General features: G+C 36.8%; 1 protein-coding gene across 1 annotated transcript; it reads left to right on the forward strand.

Annotated features, from left to right (window-relative positions):
* Positions 1-17,485: 17,485 nt before the first annotated feature.
* LOC121317386 (terminal nucleotidyltransferase 5A-like) lies at positions 17,486-23,126 on the forward strand. The gene is made up of 2 exons (XM_041253261.1): positions 17,486-18,608; positions 19,271-23,126. Exons 1-2 carry the CDS (start codon positions 18,168-18,170, stop codon positions 20,048-20,050), a joined length of 1,221 nt encoding a protein of 406 aa, XP_041109195.1. The 5' UTR covers positions 17,486-18,167; the 3' UTR covers positions 20,051-23,126.
* The last annotated feature ends 3,719 nt before the right edge of the window (positions 23,127-26,845 follow it).

Here is a 26,845-nt window from a genome sequence, read left to right on the forward strand (position 1 = left end):
ATAGGAAAATGAAAAGCTGTAGTGCGTTTCTTTTCTTAAAGGGGTAATAATCAAAGCTTTAAAAAACATTATCAAAACAACTCCCTGCCCTTATCATTTTTATAGACTTTATTTCCACTTTGAATCGGGTAAAGTCCATTTAACCTGTCACAACACTGTAAATGTGGTAGTTTTACTATATGCAGCAGGAAACATGGAGCACCTGGTTCAAAGTGAAAATGAAACTACTGTAGTAAAGTTGAATGCAATTCATAAGAAGGTTGTTATGCTAATATGAGGTAAGGACATTTTTTTTAAATAATTGGTTACCCATATACAGTGCTGAGAAAAAGTTTGTGAACCCCAATGATAATTATGGAAATTTTACCATGATAGCCGCCTTGAATAAAAACCAGTCTTTTCTTAAATATCCAATGGGGTTTATAGTAACCAATTCCATGTCTTTTGAAACAAAATGATGTATGAATTAGACAAACAATGAGTAATTAAGATTCAGGGTAGGTGAAAATGTAAGTGAACCCCTGGTTTTATCAGGTCAATTAAGAGGATAATTAGAATCAGGCATTTAAATAATTAGGTAGATCTTCAGGGGTGAGTTGGGGAGGCCCCACCCTATATAAAGATCAGCAACTTTGTGAATTTGGTCTTCACCATACAGGTGTGTGGAAAAAAACAATTATTGATGCTCATCAGTCTAGAAAGCGTTGCCAAACCATTTCTAAGGATTTGGGGCTCCACCAATCCACTGTCAGACAAATGGAAAAAGTTCAAGACCACAGTCACTTTACCCAGGAGCGGTCGTCCTACCAAAATCTCTCCAAGAAGTCTGCCAGGCCATTCACCCCTTTACACCCAGGAGCTCGACAACGGACGTCGACAAGTCACTGGCACTGCACCTGGTCGGTAAAGGCGTAGGTCATCAGATGCCCTTGGTGTTTTGTCCTCCTTAGCCCTCAGCAGCACTTCCCTGACTGTATCACACCCTGTACACCACACAGCCATGCTTCTATCAGTCGAGCCACTGGGATCCCAAATATCTGTACATGGTGTTTTTTTTAACTTTATTATGTAAAAAGTTTGGTTTTCTTTTCCCATCCCCCAGAACCATACAAGTAATATGAGAAGATCAGAGTGCATGGTCAACAATGCATGGCCCACACACAATACTGTTCAAACATTAAATGTATATATTTGACTGGGTTTTAAAATATTCAATTAGGCATATTATATGCCCCTGTCTCTTCATAAACACTTAAACACGGCTTTTACAACTATATTAATTTCCTCTGCAACAAGTATTAGGCCTCCCCCTGTGTCTCTGTCAAATTCTATGCAGCACTTACTATATGTGTGCCTAATGACCCTACTTCACATGAAGTGATCTTATACTGGGCAGTCAAAGTAAATCAAACGTCTGGAGAAATTCTATAGAAATCAACGGTCGCAGCTGCCAACTGGCATGATGTCACAGCGCATCCGTTATCTTAGTAAAGGAAGGACTTGTACATTACAAATACATCTTAAGGAAACAAAATGTTTTTAGACAGAAAATAAAAACCTTTAGAAAATCCTCTAAAATTAAAAATGTACCTTTGAAAAAACCTCTGGCTATTTCTTACCTCCAGATTGCCCTGAGCAGAAACGTGAAACCTCTAGATCTGGAGGGAAAACCTCTAATTTGGCAACGTTGCTGTGGTAGGACTTGAGAAAATCCTGTGAGAGGAAATATTTTAACTGGTGCCAATTACTGCTTTAAAAACAAATTACTAAACCTAACATTATTGTCTAGAATTATTTTCTCATCTGGCTACAGTAAATGCATTAGGATAACAGTTTATAATTAACAATTCACAGGGCGTAAGCTGGGGGTGTAAGGATAGGGCAGAAGAAGCAGAAGAGAGCGGTTAGTAGGACAGAGTGCCGGCTAGAAAGGACCAAACCTAGGATAGAAGAGCAGGCGAGGCCCACCCTAGTAGCAGACCAGCGAAGCTGGACATGGATGCTAGGATAGAAGGTGGTCACTGACTGAGAGCGGCGATGCCGACACAACCCAGGGGCAAAGGACCCAGCAACCGAAAACACATACGAGGGTTATGACTTGTGGAGCCGCCCCTCGAGAGGAAGATGGTCCCAGAAGACCGGGACACGAAAGGAGATAGAGAGGGAGAGGTACCCAGCCTCTGAGACTTACGTAAAGGAGCGCTCGTTAGACCCCCAATTGGCCGAGACTTCACTCTGCCTGGGACCTGAAATAAGAACAAGACATAAAGGTTAGTATGAGACTTGAGCATGGAGTAGTCACGTCCTGAATTGAGGTAGAGTATGGAACAGAGCCTTGAGTGAGGCAAGAAGAGCAGGAGCTGCGAAAGAACAGAGTGTGGCCGGGGGTCCGCTTTGACTCACATGGTGAGAACCCCCCTGAAGGTAAAGGGAGGCTGATGTCTAGCCCTGAGGTTGGGGAAGTGAGATTCACTTGTCCCCCAGAGATGACCGATGCGAAGGCATGTATGAGAAGGTGCTGGAGGGGAGGAGGAGAAAAACGAAACATTAGACAGCGAAGGTGCAAGTGATCAGGGCTTAAATAGAGAATGTGAAATTCAACGCTTAATCGAGCTAAAATAAATTTGATTCGGCCTGCTTAAAACAACATCATGCAGTAATCTTTTATAGGCTTGGTGTTCAATATGCATATATACTCTCTACAGATGGTGTTTAGATGCAGTCGGCAGATCATTTGAAATGTGGTGGACAATGGTGGTCCTGATTGAAGGAAGGTCCATTTGCAATACAAACAATTTACATTTCCTGAATGCCTGTGTGATTAATTCCCAACGGAAAACTCACCACAACAAAGTACGTTTTTGCAAGCAGAGTTCTGCTTATTTTCTCAGTGGTAAAGAAGAGTTGCTTACAGTTTTCAAGAGCAGAAGTCATTCGGTTTTAACCAATAATAATTAAAAAAAAACACCCCTGAAGAACAATTGACAAAATTTGGTTTTATTTTTTTAAACCGATAAACCTGGGTTTTGGCAATATATTTTAAATAATGTCAATCACGCACTTCTTCCTACATAACGAAATCGGCTTTCCGAAGGCAGGCATTGTGCAATGACATTGATGCTGACCACTCATCAATTCTGTGGAACTACGTAATACGCTATAAACGTCAAGGCGTCATTTGCTAAGCAACAGGTTTAATGACCACAAAACCAAACAAACCAGCAATGTGGAATTGCCACTTATTTTTTGTTTTATTCAGTGATGAACCAAAAAAAGTTATTGTAAATATAAAACTGCTGTACACTTATGCTTCTACAAATGCATGTTAAAGTTATTCTTGTGTACAACGACTGCCTAATTATTATTATTATTATTATTATTATTATTATTATTATTATTATTATTATTACAGCTACATAAATATCAAACCTTAATCAGAGTACTGTGAAGTATGTTTAATCTTTGGAAAACATGTAAATAACTTATTGTATACTGAGATTAATTACTACAGTATGCTATAGTCATATGATAGGGTGGGCAGAAGAAAAAAAAAAACATTAACTGTAGTGTGATAGCTACGTGGGTGGAATTGGGCATAAAATAAAATCTGTTACTTCTCGCATTTCTTGGCTTCAAAATGCATCCAGAGTTGTACATTGCCGCAATCCTAATGTGGATATTGGCACATCACCACATGTAAGTTAACCTTTGTATAAGTATTAGTGAAACGTAAATGCAGTTCATTTTAGAAACTGAGTTCAGCAGTTTATTTTTAAAAAACAAATAAAAAACGCCCAACCCCCCCCCCCCCCCCCCCGAACTGAACAAAAAATTGAAACTGGAAAATTCAAGCTCTGATCATAAATCACTTCTGAGAAACTCAAGCTCTGATGATAAATCATTTCTGAGAAATCAAACAGTCATTGTAAAGGGTTTGTCAAACTTCCAGTCAGTCTTCTCCTCTGTGTACCGATGTACTGAACAAACAGCTCAGTTCTAGTTATTTGTATTTTAAAATTAGTTCATGTTTTTGTGAATTATAATAAGTTAATATGTTATGTGTAGGGTGTAGATGTAATAAGAGGCAGTCTACACACAACTTATTATCGTATAGTATAGGGGTTTACTTCTTGTCTGGAGGATTATTATGCCTTTGTTACAAAAGCATATCAAAGCAATGTTGACTGATTAAAAGATTGAGCTAGGGCTTGCAATAAATTAATGTAATGTAGATTAATTATACAGTTTGGTGAACGATGTCCCAACAGTTGGGGGAGTATCACAAGATGAAACAGGAGCTCGCACTTTAATGAAAGACTTAGACATCTTAGACAACAACTCCATAAAAATGTGTCATACTGTAGTTCTTCTACATCCCTGTCACTGAGGATATGTATACCCAGGGTGGATTAAGTATGGAGTCAAGCCCAGCTTGTTTTCTTTGACACTTTCATATGACTAACATTTAGAAATGTCAAAGGTACTTAGATGACTCACCCACAACTACACTAATAAGACACATTTTCAATAATTGTACTAATTACAACTGTTTTTCTTGACACAGCACCTAGCAAAATGACATAACAATGCTCTAAGGAGCCAAAATTAGGAAGTATTATTATTATTATTATTATCAATATCAATTTTGCCATTTGGGTTAGGCTCTGGCTCACTGCAACCCTCCATAGGATTACGCGGATACAGATAATGGATGGACGGAATTTTACCATTTTTGCTCCTCACCACTGCAACCCATTTACCATTGTGGAGGACTGAAGATCAACCTTCAATCTCTGTTCCCGCTGTCAAGTCAATCTCCTCTTCTCACCCTCCGAACCAAAACAAGAGATTATACCAATCTACTGAACCCTTCAGACGATATCCCAGCCTGTGATATCCCAGGTGCTTGACCAGTGGTGGTTTCTCCAATGAAGCAAACTACCTTCAGTTTCCTCCCTAACCATGCAAGACCCCAGCAAAAACAAACATGAGTCACCCTGCACTCCTAAATTATGTTTTTTTTTGTTTTTTTTTCCCTAGCCTCTTCCTAGTAATGTTATTAATAAAGAACTAGTGAAACAACAGGAAAGAGCATATGAGGGTAGCCAAGGTCCAATCTAAGCACTACAGCAGGTTCTCTACCAGAGAACCATGTGTCTTGTTAGACAGCTCCTGGAAGTCAATAAATCATGGAACTGTTACTGAACATATTATCCCAATAGAATTGGTTGAACACTGGTGACATATACCCCTTAAGCAGGATTGCCCATGCAGAGTCAGCTCAAGCAATTTTAGGGCCCCTTGCCAAAAAAAATAAAAAATGGGGCCTCCCTTTATACATACATTATTATCAGAAAAAGGTTCCTGAGGGAATGGCTGCATCTTTTTAAAAAGGACATAGAGCACCATTGATAATTTTAAACACCAAGTTTTCAATACACAATCTAAAACTATACATGAACAAAAAAGCCATGTTGCATAGCAACATAAATTTCTGTTTATGTATAGTTCTACATATTCAGGGAACATGAATCTGTTTTCATCAGTAACATTTTTAAATCTGGTCATCTTTCTCGATAAACTGCCAGTTGGTGTGCTGTGGTGAAGTCAGTTAAGTTGTCCACATAACGTGTACATAACAAACCTTATAATCTTCTCAGCTGTACATAATAAGACTGTAAACTCTGTGAGTTGTAATATAATCTATAGGATTGTAAACGGCTACTAAAGATAACAATAATAATAATAATAACACAACTTGGCAATTATGTGTTAATGATTAGGAAAATGTATTATTCATTTTAATATAATACACTGATAAAATTAAAATGGAAATGAAACTTTAAATGAGCACTTACCGTGCTCAATCCTGCAAGAGCAGCAGAAGTCAGATCATGCAGTAATTTGCCGCCATTAGATGCCACCAACTTATTTGCCAGAAACAGATGGTTCAGTGCTTTTACTGATTTCTTTCCTGCTGACATACTGAATCAATGGAAGTGAGATTTTTGCTCTTTGTGAAGGCTTCAAAATGTATCTGCATTAATTTGCTTCCGTTAAAATGCCTTTCACTTCAACCGATCGCACAAGATACGAGTCCACACCTATGAAGATAACATTTTGCAATCCAAAGGTACGCACAATGCATAATGTGCGTATGGCTGCGGGCGCCAATGGGTGTAATAGTATGGCTAATATGGTTCACGGGACAACTGCTCTTGCTGTATTTGGTTATAATGTCTTTGTTTGATGTCAATTGCTCGCAGTCCTGCAGTTTATAAAGTAAACCATTTCATGAAACAAACTCAGGGGTTAGGGAAAAAAAAACAAACATTTAATTTTACTTTCCCACAGCCAGACTTTAGATTATTGATTGTGTATTATTAATGATTATAATGTCCAGAGCCTTATGGCAACCTGTAAATAATAATAATGATGGAAGTAGTACAGCGGCATGTATCACTTGTTTGTAAATCCCATGGGTTTGACCTGCAACCAAAAGTCCAGTCTTTTCTCACCCACACAAAACACAAAACACAGACACAGTTCCTACAGTGCATGAATTAAGTGCTTGAGGAGCAAAGACAGTTGATGGGTTGATGCTGGCCTGTGGCTGCAGCTCCAGATTGTGCTAGTAATCTTGGAACAGACAATACAAACAAACAGCGTTATAAGACAAACTAACAGAACACAGTTTTTCTCACAAATAACGGTACTCCTTCTAGGTTGTTGCTAACCATATACAAAGGAAAAGATCACTTACACTACGCCCCCTATTTATACCCTCGCCCATGACCCCTAGGTTAATGAGCACATCCACTCCTCCAATCCTCGGATGCCACGCCGTCTCCCGTCCGAGTCATTGAGCTTGGGTGCCGTAGCTCAGCCTCCTTCCTAAATGACCGACTTCCACCTACCCTAAGGAATAAATTGTCATTCCATTTAGTTAAGGGTACTCCGTTCCTTTTACGTAGTGCCCTCACAGGGAGGGAGGGAGATCTAACACCAAGAACCATTCGATCTCTGTCACAATACCCCATACCGTCTGGAGTTCTGATAGCTTGACCTACTGAATCTGCAGTACTTCTAGTAATCACATATTTACAGCAGGGGCACTAACGAAACTGGTGTTTGAAACTGGGTTATCTTATACACATTTTACAAGTCCTCAGACAACAATTTAAATGTATATTGTGCCTTATGTGATGTCATCTCAAAGCACTTCACAAAATACCAAAAAAATAAAATAGGCGGCAATGGCAGTATCTTTAATTTCCCCAGGCCTGTTCTTATTCTAGTGTCCATAGAACCATACCTCCCCATGTGATTTTATGGAACACTTGTATTCTAAGATTATCTGCCAGATATTTTGGACATAAATATTTATGGAGTTACAGTAAATATACAGTCATTTTTACAATTATGTCTTTGAAACAACCCTTGTGACACACAAAAAGTGAAACTGAAATCTAATTAGTTGGTCTCATCTCCATTCAAGGCCTATATTTTACACTATTCAAAACTCAGTTGTGTCTACCAGTGTACTGAAAGGTATACATGTACATGCATGAATATGATGTCACTGCATGAATCGGTTAGCAGGTCATACGATACAGCCTACTTTCTTTGAATGAATTATGATATGTATAAATGTGCTTGTTTTGTTTTTCAAAGGGTTGGCTAAAACATATGCTATGTGGGCTGAACATTCAGCAATATAATTACTCAGGAAACAAACAAAAAAAAAAACACTCTTAAATTGCAGGCAGTAACCACAAAGAAATAACAGACACTTGAATATTCACACATAGATTAGTTTACCTCTCTGTCAGAAAATGCCGGTACCACATAACACTAAAAAGTAACCAACGATCAGAAGACTTAAAACCATCTGCATTCAAGTTCAATAATCATTTGTTTATGTAGACGTTTAGTTCCAGATAGCTATATTACAAAACAATTAACAAGTAATTATTTGCCAAATAACAAGAAACTCATATAATTTATAAAGGAGAGCTAACCAAGATTTTAAATATTAACACCACCAAAACTGTCACAGGTCCTCATTTTAATATGTTGAGGATATTTTGGTTATTTGTTTATATTGTATAATTTACTTTAATTGGGCTTTTACAGATATTTTAAAGGTAGAGGAAAAGATGGTGCTTTTTCCCCTCGACTTTGTGTTTTAATTTCTAAATGTAAACATGCTCAATAGAGAACAAACATTTAACCATCATGGCATCAACACAGACAATTTAAGACATGAATTTACGTCAAAAGTAAACCTGTAATCTACAAAACTCAAACATAACATAAAACTGAATTTACTTTACTGTAATGAATATCTATATAAATTATCTGCTTTGTTACTTCCTTCCATGTTTCACACTTCATAGAAACCACATTTCCCCTCTCAACTCTAAGCTCATGCAATTAGAGTTTTAACCATCATCTCACTCAACAATTTGTATCCAGATTCTTGATAAATTTAAACACAAGCCTGACAACAGTCACTTTATCGCAATTGCTCATCATTGCTCCCTGACTCCAATTGCAAGGTTAATTGCTCCAGTGTACTTTCTTTAAATCATTGCAGTTGAAATGAATGACTGCTTTATGTTCCCACTATAGAGCAATACATTTTTCAGGCTAAAAAGATTAACGATTTCTGTTTTTCTTATTACAAATTCTAATAAATCTTGTTTTGCTACATGCAGCAGTAGCAAATGGCTGTGACAAACAGATCATAGTAGTGCATGCAATATTAATATTTCAACCTGATGATGATCCTTTAGGTAGTTGGTTAATTGGCAAAATCTGAAAGTACTTAATTGTAGCTAACAAAAAATCCTATTTGTTTTAAACTTTCATGGGCAACATAGGTCTCAGATATGCAGTTTTGAAAGAAGCATAGGTTACGGGATAGTACTGTGCAAAAGATTTAGGCAGGTGTGAAAAAATGCTGTAAAGTAAGAATGCTTTCAAAAATAGACATGTTAATAGATTATATTTATCAATTAACTAAATGCAAAGTGAGTGAACAGAAGAAAAATCTAAATCAAATCCATATTTGGTGTGACCACCCTTTGCCTTCAAAACAGCATCAGTTCTTCTAAGTACACTTGCACAAAGTCAGGGATTTTGTAGGCATATAGTCAGGTGTATGATTAAATACCAAACTGGTACTAATGATCATCAATTCAATATGTAGGTTGAAACACTCTCATTAACTGAAACAGAAACAGCTGTGTAGGAGGAATAAAACTGGGTGAGGAACAGCCAAACTCAGCTAACAAGGTGAGGTTGCTGAAGACAGTTTACTGTCAAAAGTCATACACCGTGGCAAGACGGAGCACAGCAACAAGACACAAGGTAGTTATACTGCATCAGCAAGGTCTCTCCCAGGCAGAAATTTCAAGGCAGACAGGGGTTTCCAGATGTGCTGTACAAGCTCTTTTGAAAAAGCACAAAGAAACGGGCAGCATTGAGGACCGTAGACGCAGTGGTCGGCCAAGAAAGCTTACTGCAGCAGATGAAAAACACATCATGCTTACTTCCCTTCGCAATCAGAAGATGTCCAGCAATGCCATCAGCTCAGAATTGGCAGAAAACAGTGGGACCCTGGTACACCCATCTACTATCCAGAGAAGTCTGGTCAGAAGTGGCCTTCATGGAAGACTTGAGACCAAAAAGCCGACATGGAAACAAGGCCAAGCGACTCAACTATGCACGAAAACACAGGAACTGCGGTGCAGAAAAATGGCAGCAGGTGCTCTGGACTGATGAGTCAAAATTTGAAATATTTGGCTGTAGCAGAAGGCAGTTTGTTCGCTGAAGGGCTGGAGAGCGGTACATGAATGAGTGTCTGCAGGCAACAGTGAAGCATGGTGGAGGTTCCTTGCAAGTTTGGGGCTGCATTTCTGCAAATGGAGTTGGGGATTTGGTCAGAATTAATGGTCTCCTCAATGCTGAGAAGTACAGGCAGATACTTATCTATCATGTAATACCATCAGGAGGCATCTGATTGGCCCCAAATTTATTCTGCAGCATGACAACGACTCCAAACATACAGCAAAAGTCATAAAGAACTATCTTTAGCGTAAAGAAGAACAAGGAGTCCCGGAAGTGATGGTATGGACCCCACAGAGCCCTGATCTCAACATCATCGAGTCTGCCTGGGATTACATGAAGAGAGAGAAGCAACTGAGGCTGCCTAAACCCACAGAAGAACTGTGGTTAGTTCTCCAAGATGTTTGGGCCAACCTACCTGCCGAGTTCCTTCAAAAACTGTGTGCAAGTGTACCTAGAAGAATTGATGCTGTTTTAAAGGCAAAGGGTGGTCACACCAAATATAGATTTTTCTTGTTCACTCACTGTGCATTTTGTTAATTCATAAATATAAACTATTAACATGTCTATTTTTGAAAGCATTCTTACTTTACAGCATTTTTTCACACCTGCCTAAAACTTTTGCATAGTACTGTATCTTCATTTTAAAACACGATATTTGATACTACTTTAGGTTAAAGAAAGTTATCTGTTTCTTATTGTTATTGTGAGGATATCTGTTACACTTGTACTTCCTGGGTCATTTTATTTTAGCAGTGTCATTAGGGTCTAAGCATGTTACTAGCTAAGGGAAGCAGCTGGTTCGTTAATGCCAGGAAAGGGGGGGGGGGGGGGGGGGGGGGGGGGGGGGGGGGGGACAACACTAATTTAAAAGCTTGCAAACAGAGATTTATTTAATCAAGTGTAATATCATATATCATGTTTTTTTTTTAAATTGCTTCTTTCAAAACTGCGCATTTGAGAGCAACAGTATTTACGGAACAGAAGTGTACATCAGGGAGGCATTTTGTTAGCTATAATAAGAGTTTAACAGGCAGTACATTCCTACTTTTGTTTTTTACATCAATCACTAATTGGTTGGAAATTAAGTCAACCAGTTAAGTCACTTGGTGACTACATTTCCACATTTCCAATCCCTTAGTGGTTGACTATTCAACAGGTTTGTGCAGCTATATTTTTACCCTCAACATTGCAATCTAGAAGGAATGAGAGTCTTTGCTTATGATTATTATCCAGTATTTAGCCGTAGAGCTATACCCCCCTTATTGCATATGTATGTATAGTTAAAAAAAAGTGTGTGAATGCTGCAGAAGGATTCTGGACAGTTCTTTCAGGGACTGTTATTTCCAAAAGGGTCTGACACGTTTCACTCCATTTCCTATAAATGTCACTTGGTGTACTTGAACTATTTCTGTGCTAAAAGGTGTATTACTTTGGGAGTAATCAGTATAAATTGCTGGCTATCAAAGGCTATTTCAGCTACAGTTCACATCCCATCAATCGCATTACTCATAATACTGCAATAACTTGGCTGGCTCTTTCTCCTGCTTAAAGTAACTAATAAGTCTTGGAGAGCGTTGGAGCTGAATACTGATTGTTTATTCAAGCTAGCATCCAGTCATTGTTTTTTGTATTATATCAGGTTTGGTTGGCTCCCTAATATCAGATGGACTACAAGCACTGTACATACTGACCGAACACACTTGATTTATTGTGCACTAATTATTTCAATATATTGTTTTTATTCCCTTTTTTTAATATGGGACATGCAGCTCAAGTATGATGTGCAGTATATTAAAAAATAGTGCAACTTAAATAAGAATGTTTGTTTAGTTCTTTTTTTACATATTTGACATTATTTAAGGGCACTTCTTTAAAAGTCAGTCGAGCATTGGGGGACTGAAGGAATGGGATGGGACACAAACCTGGGACGTCAGTGCTGAACACGGCACTGCAGCTCAAAATGAGCACATTGAGGTACAGAGCTGCTCCAGGGTTGTACCTTCACAAATGTTCTATTCAAAGTGAATAGTGTAACAGAACAGGGATAAGGGGGCAGAGAAAAAAGAAAAAACACAGGAAGAGAAATTGATTTGAAAACTGCATCAGTAAATGCAACTGTCTGGCCACTTTATTAGGAATATCTGGTTAGGCCACCATTTGCCCTGATCACAACCTTGACACAACACGGCACTGACTGGCAATATGTTCAATCATTAATATTTAATGCAATTGGTGCAGAGAGGTAGCAGAGGATCACGATGAACGCCTCTTTCAGGTTCATCCCAAACATCCCTGATTGGGTTAAGATCCAGGGATTGTGGTGGCCATGGAAGATGCCTCAAGTCTCTGCAATTAAACCACAGCATTCATTCAGCCTTCCAGACTAGTCAAGGGACCCAGAGTACAGTATAACAAGACAAATGCCCCAAAGTGGCCAGGCAGAATATATTTATGCATTTACAAAAAGGTTGTTATAGGATCAAAATGCAAAGACATTTTTAACAGCAAAGCATTAATAATAAACATCTGTGCAACAAATTAACTGCATTGTAATTATATTTTAAAAGCTTTTTTACAGAGTGTGTGGGATTGAGATTGTTAAACCAGCTCTAATTTATTAAAGTAGTGTTTGTTCTCTTTTAACATGCAGGAGGGACAGAGCAAAGGAGATACAAGTGGTGGCAGTACAAGTGGTATAGAAACCGATACTTAAAAGAGAGTAATGTTAATGAATAGGACAAAGCGTTTATTGTTTCATACATTGCTGGTAAGTAAATCAGCAGATTGCATGGTGTTATAATTGCCTATGTCTCGCCCCATACTGTCTCACTTTTGTTTCGTAGACCTGTCGGCTTATCAGTGTCCACGAAGAAAGAAACCTTAGCATGCCTTGCCTTATAAAAGTTTATCTTAGTAGAGGACCATGGTAAGTTTCCATAGAGATTTTCTCCCTTGCCATGTTTATTTAGTCTAGAACAAAGATGTATTGTGGGGGAAGGACTTGATTAAAATATTAAAAAAACTTAAAAGGAGTTGACCAAGTAACCCTAGCCATTACTTCAAATGCAGCACAGAAACCAGGACCAGAGGACACACAAGGTTTGGTCATGTTGATGTGTGATCATTGGCATCCTTTAACCCTTAGAAATGTTTCCCATAGTAAAAGCATATTAAAGTGTAATAAAGCATAGCGAAGCAATAAAAAGCACTGATGGGTACGTATGTAAAATGGGGCCAGATGCAGAACAGGCCATGAATGACAGGTGAGGCCTATGAAAACACAATACACACTGGGAACAGGTCTGTCCAGGGATCAGACTGCACATACTTTTTTCATAAGGGCACCACAGAGGTCCAGCAAAATATCTGAGCAGTTACTGTATAGTTCTGCCAATCAGAGCACATGGTGGCTTTGACTAGGCATAGGTTGATTGTTCCCATACAATGGGCTTAGAGGGAAATATGTGCATGTGAATATCAGACATCTCAGTCATTTCATTTAGTTTGGGTTGGCAACCCTCAGTATTTAATTCTGTTATCATTCTTCAGGGACTCATGAGCAGTACCTGGCAAACCAGCCTATACAACCAGCCCTCTATTGTTCTCCATTGTATAACTTGCAACAGGGAGATTCATCTATTACATGTTACAGATTATGTGTCAAGTAAGCCATTGGCAAAATAAAATAGATCAGTCAAGTGTGGAACTAGACTTCACATGTGTTTCCATTATTTTGTCCAACCTCTGCAGCTCTGAGACGATATCACTGATAATGATTCATTTGTATTTATGTGGTAGGCAATTTAATGTGCATGCATTATTTTAACTGCATTAAAAAAAATGAAAGAAAAATAAGAATGTTTTATTACTACAATCGTGAAATTATGCAAATGCAATCTGTCTTCTACTCTCCCATACATTAAGGTAAATCGGGATAAGCTGGTTTAATAGGGTTAATGACTGCAGTGACGCAAGGATTTGTGCTCCATGACAGTATGTTCTGAGACACATGCAGCTTACTGTTATTCTTCTTAAAGATAAATCAGTGCTGTATAAACTTTATGACCAGTGGCCTCCTTTATTTACTTATTCCTGACCAACTGGTTTTCAAGGTGTATTTTATTCTTCCTATCATGTTCTGGTCTTAGAAAAGACTAATCAAATGTTTTTGAAATATGTTTTAGCTACTGAATGAGTACAAAGCAACTCCGGTCCTGGAGGCCATACTACTACAAGTTTAACATGTATTAATACATTATCGAGCCCTCTAGGACCATATCGGTGGTTTAAAAGGTTCAACTTAATAAATGAGGACATGACTGAAACAAGACCTGGACTGGAAGTGCCAAAGTTTTCTTTACCTCTGTTGCCAAAAATTGGATGCTGACATATATACTAGTATATAGATATTGACTGCACGTGAGGCTTACTAAAAGTGACAGATGATGGGTTAATGCCACTCAGGCAGGGGCTCTCAAAACTTCTTATTTCACACGTGACCAGAGCTGGATTTTAATCCAGTTGAAAGGAATGAAAAGCTAGCCCCCATTAAGAATATACTTTTAGTGGTGATACTGTAGACAATTGGTGTTGCAAGATCCCATGTAAAAGTGGAAAAGTGGAAAAGTCTCCTTTAATGGAATGAAATGTTTTAATGTGCCCAATCAGCTGCTTGTGAATTCACTGAGACACCAACCAACATTATATTTTTCAAAATGTGTTTTTAGTTACACTAGTGGAATAATTTGGAAAGCCTAGTCAGGTAGACAGACATTTTGGCAAATGCCTTCTCAATGTACTAATCCATGTGCAGAGAAGAAGGCCCTGGCCCAGTCTCAATTGGGAATCTGCTTATATTCTTTCAAGTGTTTATTTGGATTTTGCAGACTACAAGGATTTATAACTGATAATGTTGGACTTTTTAAAGCAGGCAATGCTAGGTACTTGTACTTGTTTTCCACGCCCCATATTAGTCCGGCTACTTGACCTTATTCTGTACTGCATAAATGCAGGTCAACATGGTTCACAAGTCTTTAAGAATGTGTGTTAAGGAATGTCCTCACCAAGTTCTATGACTGTTGGATGAGTTGTTAGAAATGTAGCCAAATATAAAAGTGTGAATGACGTACCCTCATAATACATGTTAAGAGAAGAAAGAAACAAAACAAATGCCCAAATATACTGTATTTACCCTTGCTTACGGAAAGATTAGCAACACCTAATCAAATTATTCTAAGGATGCAAACAGCAAGCGCTGCCAAAAGTGACTTAATGAAGTAACCTGAGGTGAACTTTAAACGTAGCCCATAGTGGAATTTCACTAAGGCAGGTTGCTCTTGCAATTTACTTTTGTTGCAGCAAAAGGCCAGTTTAGACAAAAATGCACGGAAAAGCAATGCGTGTTGCATTCATTAAAATAAATGCATACAGAAATTTCCTCCAGCGGACAGCCACAGCAAAGGAGAAGAAAAGACATCACCTCCAGTTAAAATGAAGTCCATATCCACACAGAGTTCTCAATAACAGCAAGTCTTTATTTCATATCTTTAAAACTTCACAGCAAACATAGCTAACACAGTTCGACCAATAGGTTTTCTTCAGAGAATAAAAAAGAAAGGTGAGTACCTAACCCTTAATCAGTCATTATTAATTTCAGGTGAACACTTTTATTGAGAACTCTGTGTGGATATGGACTGTCTATCTCTTGTTTTCGTTTAGTAATTGTTCGGATTATGTGTATATATATATATATATATATATATATATATATATATATATATATATATATATATATATATATATATATATATATATATATATATATATATATATATATATATATATATATATATATATATATATATATATATATATATATATATATATATATATATATATATATATATATATATATATATATATTTTGTTTTTTCTTTTTGTCACCTCATGCTCAAACCCAAACTACATTCTCATTTTGCGCGAAGTACTTTTTTTCGCATGTAGATGGCGGTGTTGGTACAGTCAACCTTGAAAACAAACATATCTTGTATTAAATGCAAGATGCAGCATATGTTTGAAAATTTCTTTGCCGTTCAGTTCCATTCTTTTCTGGTGTATGTAATTACTCAAATCTAGTCTGATAATAAATTATTAGAATTATATTATTTATAATATAGGCGCCTAAGGCAGGGGACCCTGCCCGACTACTTTTAACAGAACATGTGTTGTTTTTTTGTTTTGTTTGACTTTTTTAAATACATCTCATCGTTCTTACAAAAACAGTGACACAGATAAATCAAACAAATCCACAAATGAAGTCAACCGGACATCAGCGCCAGAACCTCCTAAACTTTACTGATGCTGAGGCTTACAATGGTCACGTGACACACCACCTGCAAAAAAATTAATACAAATAAAATAAAATATTGCTCATATACCTGTGTCACGCGGGGGCCGGTGGGCCGGTGGGCGTTCTACCAGACTGCGCTTGTGGAAATTATGGAAAAGACATGTTACTTTGAAACAGCGATTTCCAGGCCTTGAAAAACTATTGTAAAAGTCACGAAAAATTGCTTAGAAAAGGTTTGCACTATATGTTGTTTAAGACTACCGTTTTGTTTTTTTCTGTTTCTGTCTGTTTCTAAGGGCTATTTCCGTGTATTTTATTTGTATTTTCTGTGGTTGCAAAGTAACGAACTTGACAACGAAGGCATATAGGTCATTACTTAACCATTGCCAGAAAAGCGAGGATATGTGTGTGTGTGGACCCACCACATGTGTGTACGTAAAACGGCTTGCACTCTACCACTTGATTTGGATATGGTAGGCCCCTCCCTATATTGACATGGAGGCAATAACTATACATTTTGCCAATTTACGTTTTCATCTGTGACACAATACCAAATGGTTTTGCCTTTGAAAGGCTTTATATATATATATATATATATATATATATATATATATATATATATATATATATATATATATATATATATAAAAAAAACACTGAAAGTCATTCAGAAGATGATCCAAGTCCGCATTGCACTGTTTACAGCTGACGTTAGCAGCAGAGCGTCTGCAACAAGATGCTGGTCAGTTTTGGTTTGGAGACTACGAAACAAATATGTATTAAATAATATAGGCTAGGTAGTTAGGTAGTTGTAATTTTATTATGTATTCATTCAACCATACATCTGGCAACAGTACCGCCACAGAACCGTCACATTTTATGTATATTTTTGCAGCTTCGTCATTTCTATTATTGTCAACGAGCAGTTGATACAGAGTTACTGCCTTACAGTAGTTAGCATTTCAAAATTTGAATCAACCTGACACACAGTTCGTCCAAAACTAGAGAAAGTCCACCATGGCAGATTCCTTAGGCAAAAGTCTCTATTCTAAATCTGTAATCATTATACACTGGTATTATGATGCAGGTAGCCGACTTTCCCTTGCTCTAAACTTTTGGAATCTCTGTTACAAATCTCTGATTGGACACAAGGGCTGTAATTCAGCTTTGCAGATACACGTAATATCTAGAGGTAGTAGTTGAGCTGGACAAGCAGTATGGCATTTCAGGTCCAGGACTTACACTTCGACTGGCATATTAGTTGCTTGTCTTGGTGTAGGACATGTATTTAAATAAAAATAACATATTGCGACTACTTCAACAACTCAGGTACTAACAAAATATAATGTTATGGCAATACTTGATCAGCATTAAAAAGGAGAACTATAAGGCTGTACTGCCATTTAAGATGAGAAATGAATTCGGCAGAGGTATCCTGTCAGTGAAATGCTGCAGCAAATAATCTATGCAAACAATAGGCGTGCCTTGGGGCTACGACTCAGAGCCGGAACTGCACGCAGAAAACCCCAGTATATAAACTACTGAGAGAGCCTGAATACGCAGATCTGCAAAAGCTTCAGAGACCTTGGGAGACTGTTGAGGAATGTTTAACGGTAGAGTGGGATAGCAAAGAGCATTGTTTTGAGAAATAAAATATGTTAATGTAGCATAGGTCACTAGCTATGTCATATTAACTCAAAAAAGGTTATAACGAGCACACAGTTGCAAATAAAATATACAGGTACAATTTAATTACTGCTTGAAAACGGATAAGTGGTCAATGTAAGTATATATATATATATATATTTTTTTTTTTTTTCAAAGGAGACCAACAACAACAATAAATCCATTTGGAAAAGACTATCTTATTTATGTAGCAAGGTTAAAAAAGAGTCAACACACGTTTGCTATTTTATTATATAGTTTTTTGTGGTTTTTTTTTTTTTTTTTTTTTTGGTTTAACATGGCAGATGGTGAACATGCCAGCGCTAGTACTAGTAGTAGTACTGGGAATAGCCTTGGTACGGAGAGCAGCAATTTAAACGTGTTGAACTGGGAGCAAGTGCAGCGCCTGGATAATATATTGACCGAGACAATCCCCATTCACGGCCGAGGAAATTTCCCTACTTTGGAAATGAAACCCCGAGACATAGTGAAAGTTGTGAGGAGCAGACTGGAAGAACACAACATAAACGTGAGAGATGTAAGGTTAAACGGGTCTGCAGCAAGCCACGTACTTCACGAAGACAGTGGCTTGGGGTACAAGGACCTGGACCTCATTTTCTGTGCAGACCTTAAAGGCGAAGCGGCATTTCGAACTGTCAAGGATATTGTTCTCGACTGCCTCTTGGATTTCTTGCCAGAAGGGGTAAATAAGCAGAGGATTACACCTCTAACCCTAAAGGTAAGTAGTGAAATTTAGTTTGTTATTATTGTCTTACGTGATTTTCTGTTTTTTTTTTTTTGGTGGGGGTGGGGGGGTGGACTTCAGTATAATGTAACAATAACATCTTAAAGTAATGTTCTAACACGCATAATGAAACCACGTGTTCAGGGTAAAAGTTATATGTATATAAGTATGTTAACTTATAGTTGTTATTTGGAAAACAATACACTATTAAAAAAAATAGTGGAATCCACCCTAATTGTGTTTAAGAATTGTAAGGTATTGTGGTGCAGACGATGTAGTTTAGCAACAACAACACAATAAATATCGCCTTCCGTTTTAAAATACTTGGAAGTCGTTCTAAATACAGCTGCTATTATTACAATGCATCTCATTTATCTCCAACCAAAACCTTTACATATATATTTTTTTTCTGTAAGAAAAAAAAAAAAAACAACGAGTAAAATCGTTATACTTAAGTTCAAACAATTTGTTTTGTAACGTTTACATAATTTATTGTTTATTTTTAATACAAACAAGGTTTCATGCATTGTATGTCTAGGGCACGAATTATGTGAGGCTGCTTGAACTTTTTTTTTTTTTAAGTAAATAACAAAAACAAAGAAATAAAAAAATCCAAATTTAATACAGTACATTGCTTTTTTTCTATATAATTAAAGGAAGCCTATGTGCAGAAAATGGTGAAAGTCTGCAACGATTCAGACCGGTGGAACCTTATATCCTTATCCAACAACAGTGGCAAAAATGTGGAGCTGAAGTTTGTGGACTCCTTGAGACGTCAGTTTGAATTCAGCGTAGACTCTTTCCAAATCAAACTTGACTCTTTATTACTTTTTTACGAATGCTCTGAAAACCCCATGACAGAAACCTTTCACCCCACCATCATCGGAGAGAGTGTCTACGGAGACTTCCAAGCAGCCCTTGACCACCTGTGTAACAAAATCATTTCCACCAGGAACCCAGAAGAGATCCGAGGAGGTGGGCTTCTCAAGTACTGTAACCTGTTGGTCAGAGGCTTCAGGGCAGTTTCAGAGCCTGAAATCAAGTCTCTCCAGCGGTACATGTGCTCCAGGTTCTTCATTGACTTCTCCGATATATGCGAACAGCAACGAAAGCTGGAAGCTTACCTACAAAACCACTTTGTGGGACTGGAGGACCGCAAGTACGACTATTTAATGACACTTCACGGGGTTGTTGATGAGAGTACAGTGTGCTTAATGGGGCACGAGAGGAGACAGACCCTCAACCTTATTTCCATGCTAGCCATTAGCGTCCTGGCAGAGCAGAACATCATCCCAAATGTGACAAATGTAACCTGCTATTACCAGCCGGCCCCTTATGTGGCAGATGCCAATTTCAGTAATTACTACATTGCCCAAGTCCAGCCTGTGTTCACCTGCCAGCAACATACTTTCTCAACCTGGTTGCCTTGCAACTGAAACAAAAAGAGACATTTCCTATGTATGTAGAAAAGGGGTTGAACCAGTTAAGGGTGTTTGATGGATTAAAGGTCTGCTCTAGCTTTCACGCTTGATAAACCAGGCGTTTTTTTTTTTTTCATATTATATTGGAGCAAGATCTAAAGGATAGGAAAATTGGAATCCGCTCCAGAGAGATCTGTCATTATAAGCATATAAGCTTCAGCTTTCCCTGCTGCAAAGGGCAAGGAAAAGCTTCAATGACAATAAGGGACTGATGTAAAACTCTCATAGCCACTATAAAGCAAGAGCTGGGAATTCTAATACTATTCAGTGAGATCTGGAAGATCATTACATATTTTCCCATGATGCTGTTCAGATCTGTTCAAGCTAATTGAGTTATATAGTCTAGATCGCTGCACTTGGGTCTAGTATTGGTAGATCATGAAGGCAGAAAGTGAATGTGTGGTTTAGAAGTAACAGATCCAAGGCATAAATATAGCATCTAAAACTGGTGATATGATCTGAGGGTCCCAGAGTACACAATTCACAGTCCGATATTGCAGGGGGACAAAAAAAATAAAATAAAACAAGTTGTTATAAACCTGAAATATGTTTACAGACCAAAGATTTTTCATTTTAAATACCCAAGTTTGAAAACATAGTACTATATTTATATATGTTAACATGAATTAAAGTGCCTAATACCTATGGCAGGTGCAAAAGAAAAGTTTTGTGGCTTTCCCAATGTTTTACTTTATCAGGGACACAAGACAAACAAACTATAAAGCTTGTGAATGTCTACTGTATGTGGAAAAGCCCACAATTGTCATGATGAATACTTGTACAAAATGACCCGTGCTCTTTGTGTTCATGTACGTTGAGTTTGCAATACGGCCTTTAGACTCTGTAGAACTTAACCAGTGTTTTGTAATACAGTGCTGTGTGTGTTCTTGTTTTAAACCAGATGTCTTAAGACTTTGGACACTTCTGCAGATATTTGGAAAGGTACAGCTAAACTAGAAAATCCCAGTTGAATTTTAAAAGGAATGTATTTTGCAACTGGAATATTACAACTAATAAGTTGATCGAGTGAGCCCTAATCTTTTGATAAACGGGTAATTGTTTTTACTACATATTAATTCAACTTGATCAAATTTTGAAAATGTGTTTGTAAAAAAAAAAAAAAAGTAATAAAAATGACATTCCAGATGTTACCTGCAGGTCATGCTGCAATATTATTTTGGGTACTGTATATTTTATTTCATTGATTTGCATTTGATGCTTCAGCCCTATTAAAATATGTTTATTGACAATCCCTCTCAGGTCAGTTGTTAATATATATTTGTATACAACTTTTTATTTTTTAATGCAAAACTGAGAACCACACGACATAGATTATGCTGGTTACAGTGTGAACCCGTAAAGCTAACACATAACAGAAATAACACATGCATTTCACACTGGTTAAAAAAAAAAAAATACACAAGGGTAGTGTTCTTATTCCACACATTCTCAAGATGATTTAGATAGCATATATACTTATTTACTTCAGCACCTTGCCTGTGAATTCTACAGGGTCTGTCAAAGCTATTGAAATGTCTCTCATTTTGTTTACCAAGATTGTTCTACATTGGATCCTGTGCATTTGGCTGTGTGTTCAGAGTAAGGCAACATTGATTGATTGTGAGAAGGAATCCTTTGCTTCCTGGAGCCTGTTCCTTTTAGGCTGCAGCTCAGAACTGAGGCATACTTGTCAGAACTCTTAGTGCTGCTTTGAGTCCTCAGAACGGAAGCAAAGGGAGGGCTGGGGAAATAGGATCAGCTGGTGATGGGGTTTGTCTTTTCTTACCTAAACTATTGGTAGTAAATATGGGTCATTCTCTCACAGAAGCCACTATAATCTACAGTTCTTCTAGAACCACAAAAATGCTTAAAGTAAATTATGCATCAGTAATTTTTTCTGTGAAGATATTTTTCATATATTTTGACTTTTTTGTTCCCCCTTGAAAAAAATACTGGATTTTTTAAATACACTTGCAGGCAACAGTTCATGCAGGGAACAGGGTCGCTTATATTTTTAGACATAATTGTCGCTTTAGAAAGATCTACTCGAATGTTGTGCAGCAAACTTACAGACAGACTTTTTTTTTCAGTATACAGATATTAGCATTTTAAGCACTAAACATGGTTTATGTCAACCTAAAATGTACCTTTCAGAAAATGTTAATTATTATAATATTGCATTCAACTGAAAATACACAGCTCAAAAACTGACATGTCAAATTGGTATCTGCGTAAAAGGATTACATGCAAATTCAGATTCTGTATAGAGGACATTGCACCGGAGATTTCCTATTCATCTGAGTTGAACTCGCTCATGAAAATCAGTATGCTCACCCTTCCACCATCGGTTTATGTTAAGTGTTTCCTTAATGTATTATTTTGTTTTTTACACTGCTGACAATATTCCCTATGACATGTGTTATGATCTTATTTTGAATAACCCATAGTTGTGAGGCAACTCCTTCTAATAAACACTGAGGATTTGTTCTGTCATGTGTAATAATAATAATAATAATAATAATAAATGAAAGCCTTTGCATTCTTTTGGAATTGAATTTGAAGTTATGGTCTGTTGCTGGGGGAGATTATAGTTGTGTAACATATGTTTCTTAAAAGCTGATGTTACTATACTTCAAATCATAATTGAGCATAATCTAATGTCTTAGATGTTGCACAGTTTTGCTGGTTTTAAACCAATGACCAGTACATTGAGTAACCCTGCTGGTAAAACACAAGGGGTTTTATGTGTTGCTGTAACATATCTACTGCAAGTCTTGGGCTATTGCCTTTACACCATTGAAAAGCTTAAAGACATTTCAATGTGAAATCCTTTAGGTTGCTACTTGTTAATTGTATTATGTTTACATTAGCAAATAAAATGTTTGTGCTATAAGCTGCAACATGTTGTGTAGAAAAAAAAAAAAAGCTTGTATATTAGTTCTTAAGAGGTCAGGGTGAGGGGTTGTACTTGGAATACTTGTTGTTGTTTTCAGTCCCCAATCCTGTTAACTAAATAAATAAATGGATATATTGTATATACTGGTTCAATATGTTGTCATTAAAAAAAAAAATAAATAAATAAATATATATATATATATATATATATATATATATATATATATATATATATATATATATATATATATATATATATATATATTTCATTACTTCAGTTTTGTTAAAACTGTTTTTGCTATCTACAGTAATCATTACTGATCTTTTGAAATAATTGAAAAAAAGTGTGACCAAGAACTCTTGGTTCAAGCAAAAAGACAGAGGCTGTGCATTTGCTTTTACCACCCGCACCATTTAAATTCTGCCTACTTTAAGGCAACGTATTACAGCAGAAACTACCCTGGATTGCTCTGCATGAGCGGAGTGATCTGAAGGAGGTCTCGTCACTTTTGACAGCTTTAAATAGTGTCAGTAAAAACAATAGATTGTGAATTTTGTTTACACCATATAATGTTTGGTTTTATTTTTTATTTTTGTAAATAAAAGGAAGTTATTTTTTTCTATTGATCAGCGTCTGGTGTCCTGGGTCTGCAATGAATCCTGAATTACCCTCATTTACAAGATTCAAACGCTTTTAAATATAAAGAAGCTGGACCAGCAAGTTTCTGATTGGGATCTAATAAATAGGCAAAATACAAGTCTTCTTGGCAGCTTCAGCTGGTTCAGTCAGAGAAAAACTTGCTGGCTTCTGCCAAAAATAGTTGGCTGTTTATTGTGTGGGATCTGCATAATCCGAAAAAAAAAACTAAAATCTTTGATGCTATTGTCCTGTACAGGAATAGAATGTCCTGTATAGAATGTGCATTATGTCGTACAAAAAAAAAACAACAACATTGAATTAATTTTAGCAAATAATTAATGAAAAAAAAATGTGTTAACGAGAAAACTTTCTTCTAAATCCAGTAATGGTTAATTTGCCAGTTATCTAAACTCTAATTACATTTATGTAAATTTTAACCAAACCACTTCTGATATTAAAAGTGTAATCTAGAAATATTATCAGGCACCAGCCCACAGAGAAGAAAAGCCCACATTTTTTTTTTTAATAGCACTTCCTGAGAACAGTTTGTGTTTTTGTTATTTAGTACATTGTGTGTATGGGGTCTCTGATGTAATGTTGCAGTAAAAGCTGCAGAAATACACAATTTTGTTACCCAAAATACACAAGATCTCCTATACAAGAGACACCCTACACATGACATATTCACATTTATCAACTAGGTTGTGTCATTATTCAAAACCACTAGCTGCTTTACCTGTATTTTGCATGCTTAATTTGTGCAATACTATTAAAGTGTTGCTGACAGACAGACAGAGAGAGTGACAGAGACAATGCATGGCTCAGAATGTTTTTTAATAGTAAAGTCATATGCTCTGAAATGAAACAGCCACACAAGGCATTTTGTGTTGATATTGATACATCAGAGGAATATTTGAACTCAGGACATGCTCAAGCACTCTCTGCAATGTTGTTTCACTAAAGCATTCCTCTTCTTTACCTTCTGGACAATGTTCGTGCTGCTCAACAGTATTCTTTATTACAGGGGTGTCAGACTCCAGTCCTTGAGGGCCGCAGGATCTTCTGGTTTTCATTCCAACTTAAGCTCTCAATTAATATAATAGATCCAATTATTTGTTGAATTTGACATATTTAATATTTTTCAAGGTCTTTTACAGTTGATGGTTTTAAAAATGCACTTGATTCAAGGTACACTACCTATGAAACATTTTGATGCCTGATGATAAGTGTTAAATGTGTCCAGTTAATCAAATAATTAGACCCATTAAGTAATTGAGAGCTTAGGTGGAATAAAAGCCTGAAGACACTGCGGCCCTCCAGGAACTGAGTTTGACACCCCTGCTCTATTATATTTAAATGCATGAAAACTCAAAATATCTTACTGTTGCATACTTCAAAACTAAGACAACAAACCTGATTAAAACTGTTCAACTTCCCCTAAAAATCCTATATTTTTTGGTCAAAAAATGAATAAACAATGTTTTTAAAAAGCCAAAGATACACTATAAGATGATTGACTTTGCTTGCACATCTTACTATCAACTTTAAAAACTTCTGACTGGAAGACCTCAATGATTATCCAGTATACTGGGCTATGATAACCTGTTTTGGAACAGCAATTTTCTTAATTATTTTAGGTTTATTTCAATATTCAATGAATGAGGCAAGAGCTCAGATAAAGATTAGAAATAATAAAATGTATCAGATGTAATGTTATAGAACAACATTGTATCCCAGGATCTCGCCTTATGACTGGCGGGAGCCACCCTCTTCTGAGGTGAGACTCCGACAGCGGTCAGACGGCATGCAAGGCTGGGTGATTGGACCCGTCGACCCCCCTAAACGGAGACACAACTGCAAAGTAGGCGATGGGGTGGAGGAGGGGAAAGAAACTCCAGATATTTTGGTAAAGGTAAGCACTGCCTTCAAACTATACAACAAATCATATGATAGGGAGTCGCTGTAGCCTCGTTGCTAGAATCACGGGAAGCCTCCCAAATAAGCAATCACATTTTGAATAGGGGTCAATGGCAGATCCCAGCTGGAAACAATAAATAAATAACAGAAATAGCTTACATTTCCTCATCTAGCACCCTCCCTTCAATTTTGAAAGGAATATAAAAAAAGTAATTAAAATACCAGATTCTGCCGAGTCAATGCTCAGGGCTAAAAGTATTTATTAAGTGAGTACATGTGTGGGTGGGGCGAAATTACAGACGTTATTGCAGAGGGAGTATTTTTAACATTAGGTACGGTAGGTAGATTAGGTTTACAATTAGGCATGCTTAAAATTCAAAGAATCAGTGCATAACATATTTATTGACTGGTGAAATACAATTCAAAGTTGCTCCAGTATGTTTACTGTTTTGTCTTTTCAAATATTTTCACAAAACAATATAAAATACAAAACAATATACAATATAAAGCTACAGTGTGCAGTGCTAAAGCACATCATGAAAAAACACATTTGTAGATGAAAAACACTAGAAAAAGCCGCTACATTTAAATATAATATATATATATATATATATATATATATATATATATATATATATATATATATATATATATATATATAATATTTATTTTTCTGGTCCACTAAATTAAAGGGCTTTATGTAATCTCTGTAAATAAGAAATTGCAGTATCCAGTGTGAAAAAAACAACATGAAATAATACATTAATACAGGTTTGAGTCTGTTGCTGGGTAAGAGAATTGTTGTCACGTTAGACAGATTGTTGTTTAATACAGTTAAATAAAAGCACAGGTATCACTGGTAGGAATTTAAAGTGGTCGCTTAGACCAAGTGGTCGCTAAATAAAGATGGTCGCATGAGCAGGTTTGACTGTATTTTCTGACCTTTTCCTAGGTAATTTATATGTATTCTCTCTGATATGCTATTCAATGTAAATTATTATAGTGTAGCTTCAAATGTCATTTTATTTATTTGTTCACCGTTCCTTTGCCTTTTATAATGTTTGTCATTTTGTTGTGTGATTCTCAGTTATATTTTCAAGCCCATTGGCAAGGACCTCATCATGTACAAACACCTATTTCAGAGAAACACATTTGTGATACAGCATCCAACCAACAGCTAATCATCTTCCAAGCACCTAAGCATCCTACAATAAGGGGTAGCAATTGTTATCAGATTCAGTACGCAAATAAATTTTCACTCAGGTCTCATACTGAAAAATTCAACCATAATTGTACTT

The sequence above is a fragment of the Polyodon spathula genome, chromosome 6, assembly GCF_017654505.1.
Source record: "Polyodon spathula isolate WHYD16114869_AA chromosome 6, ASM1765450v1, whole genome shotgun sequence".
Lineage (NCBI taxonomy): Eukaryota > Metazoa > Chordata > Actinopteri > Acipenseriformes > Polyodontidae > Polyodon > Polyodon spathula.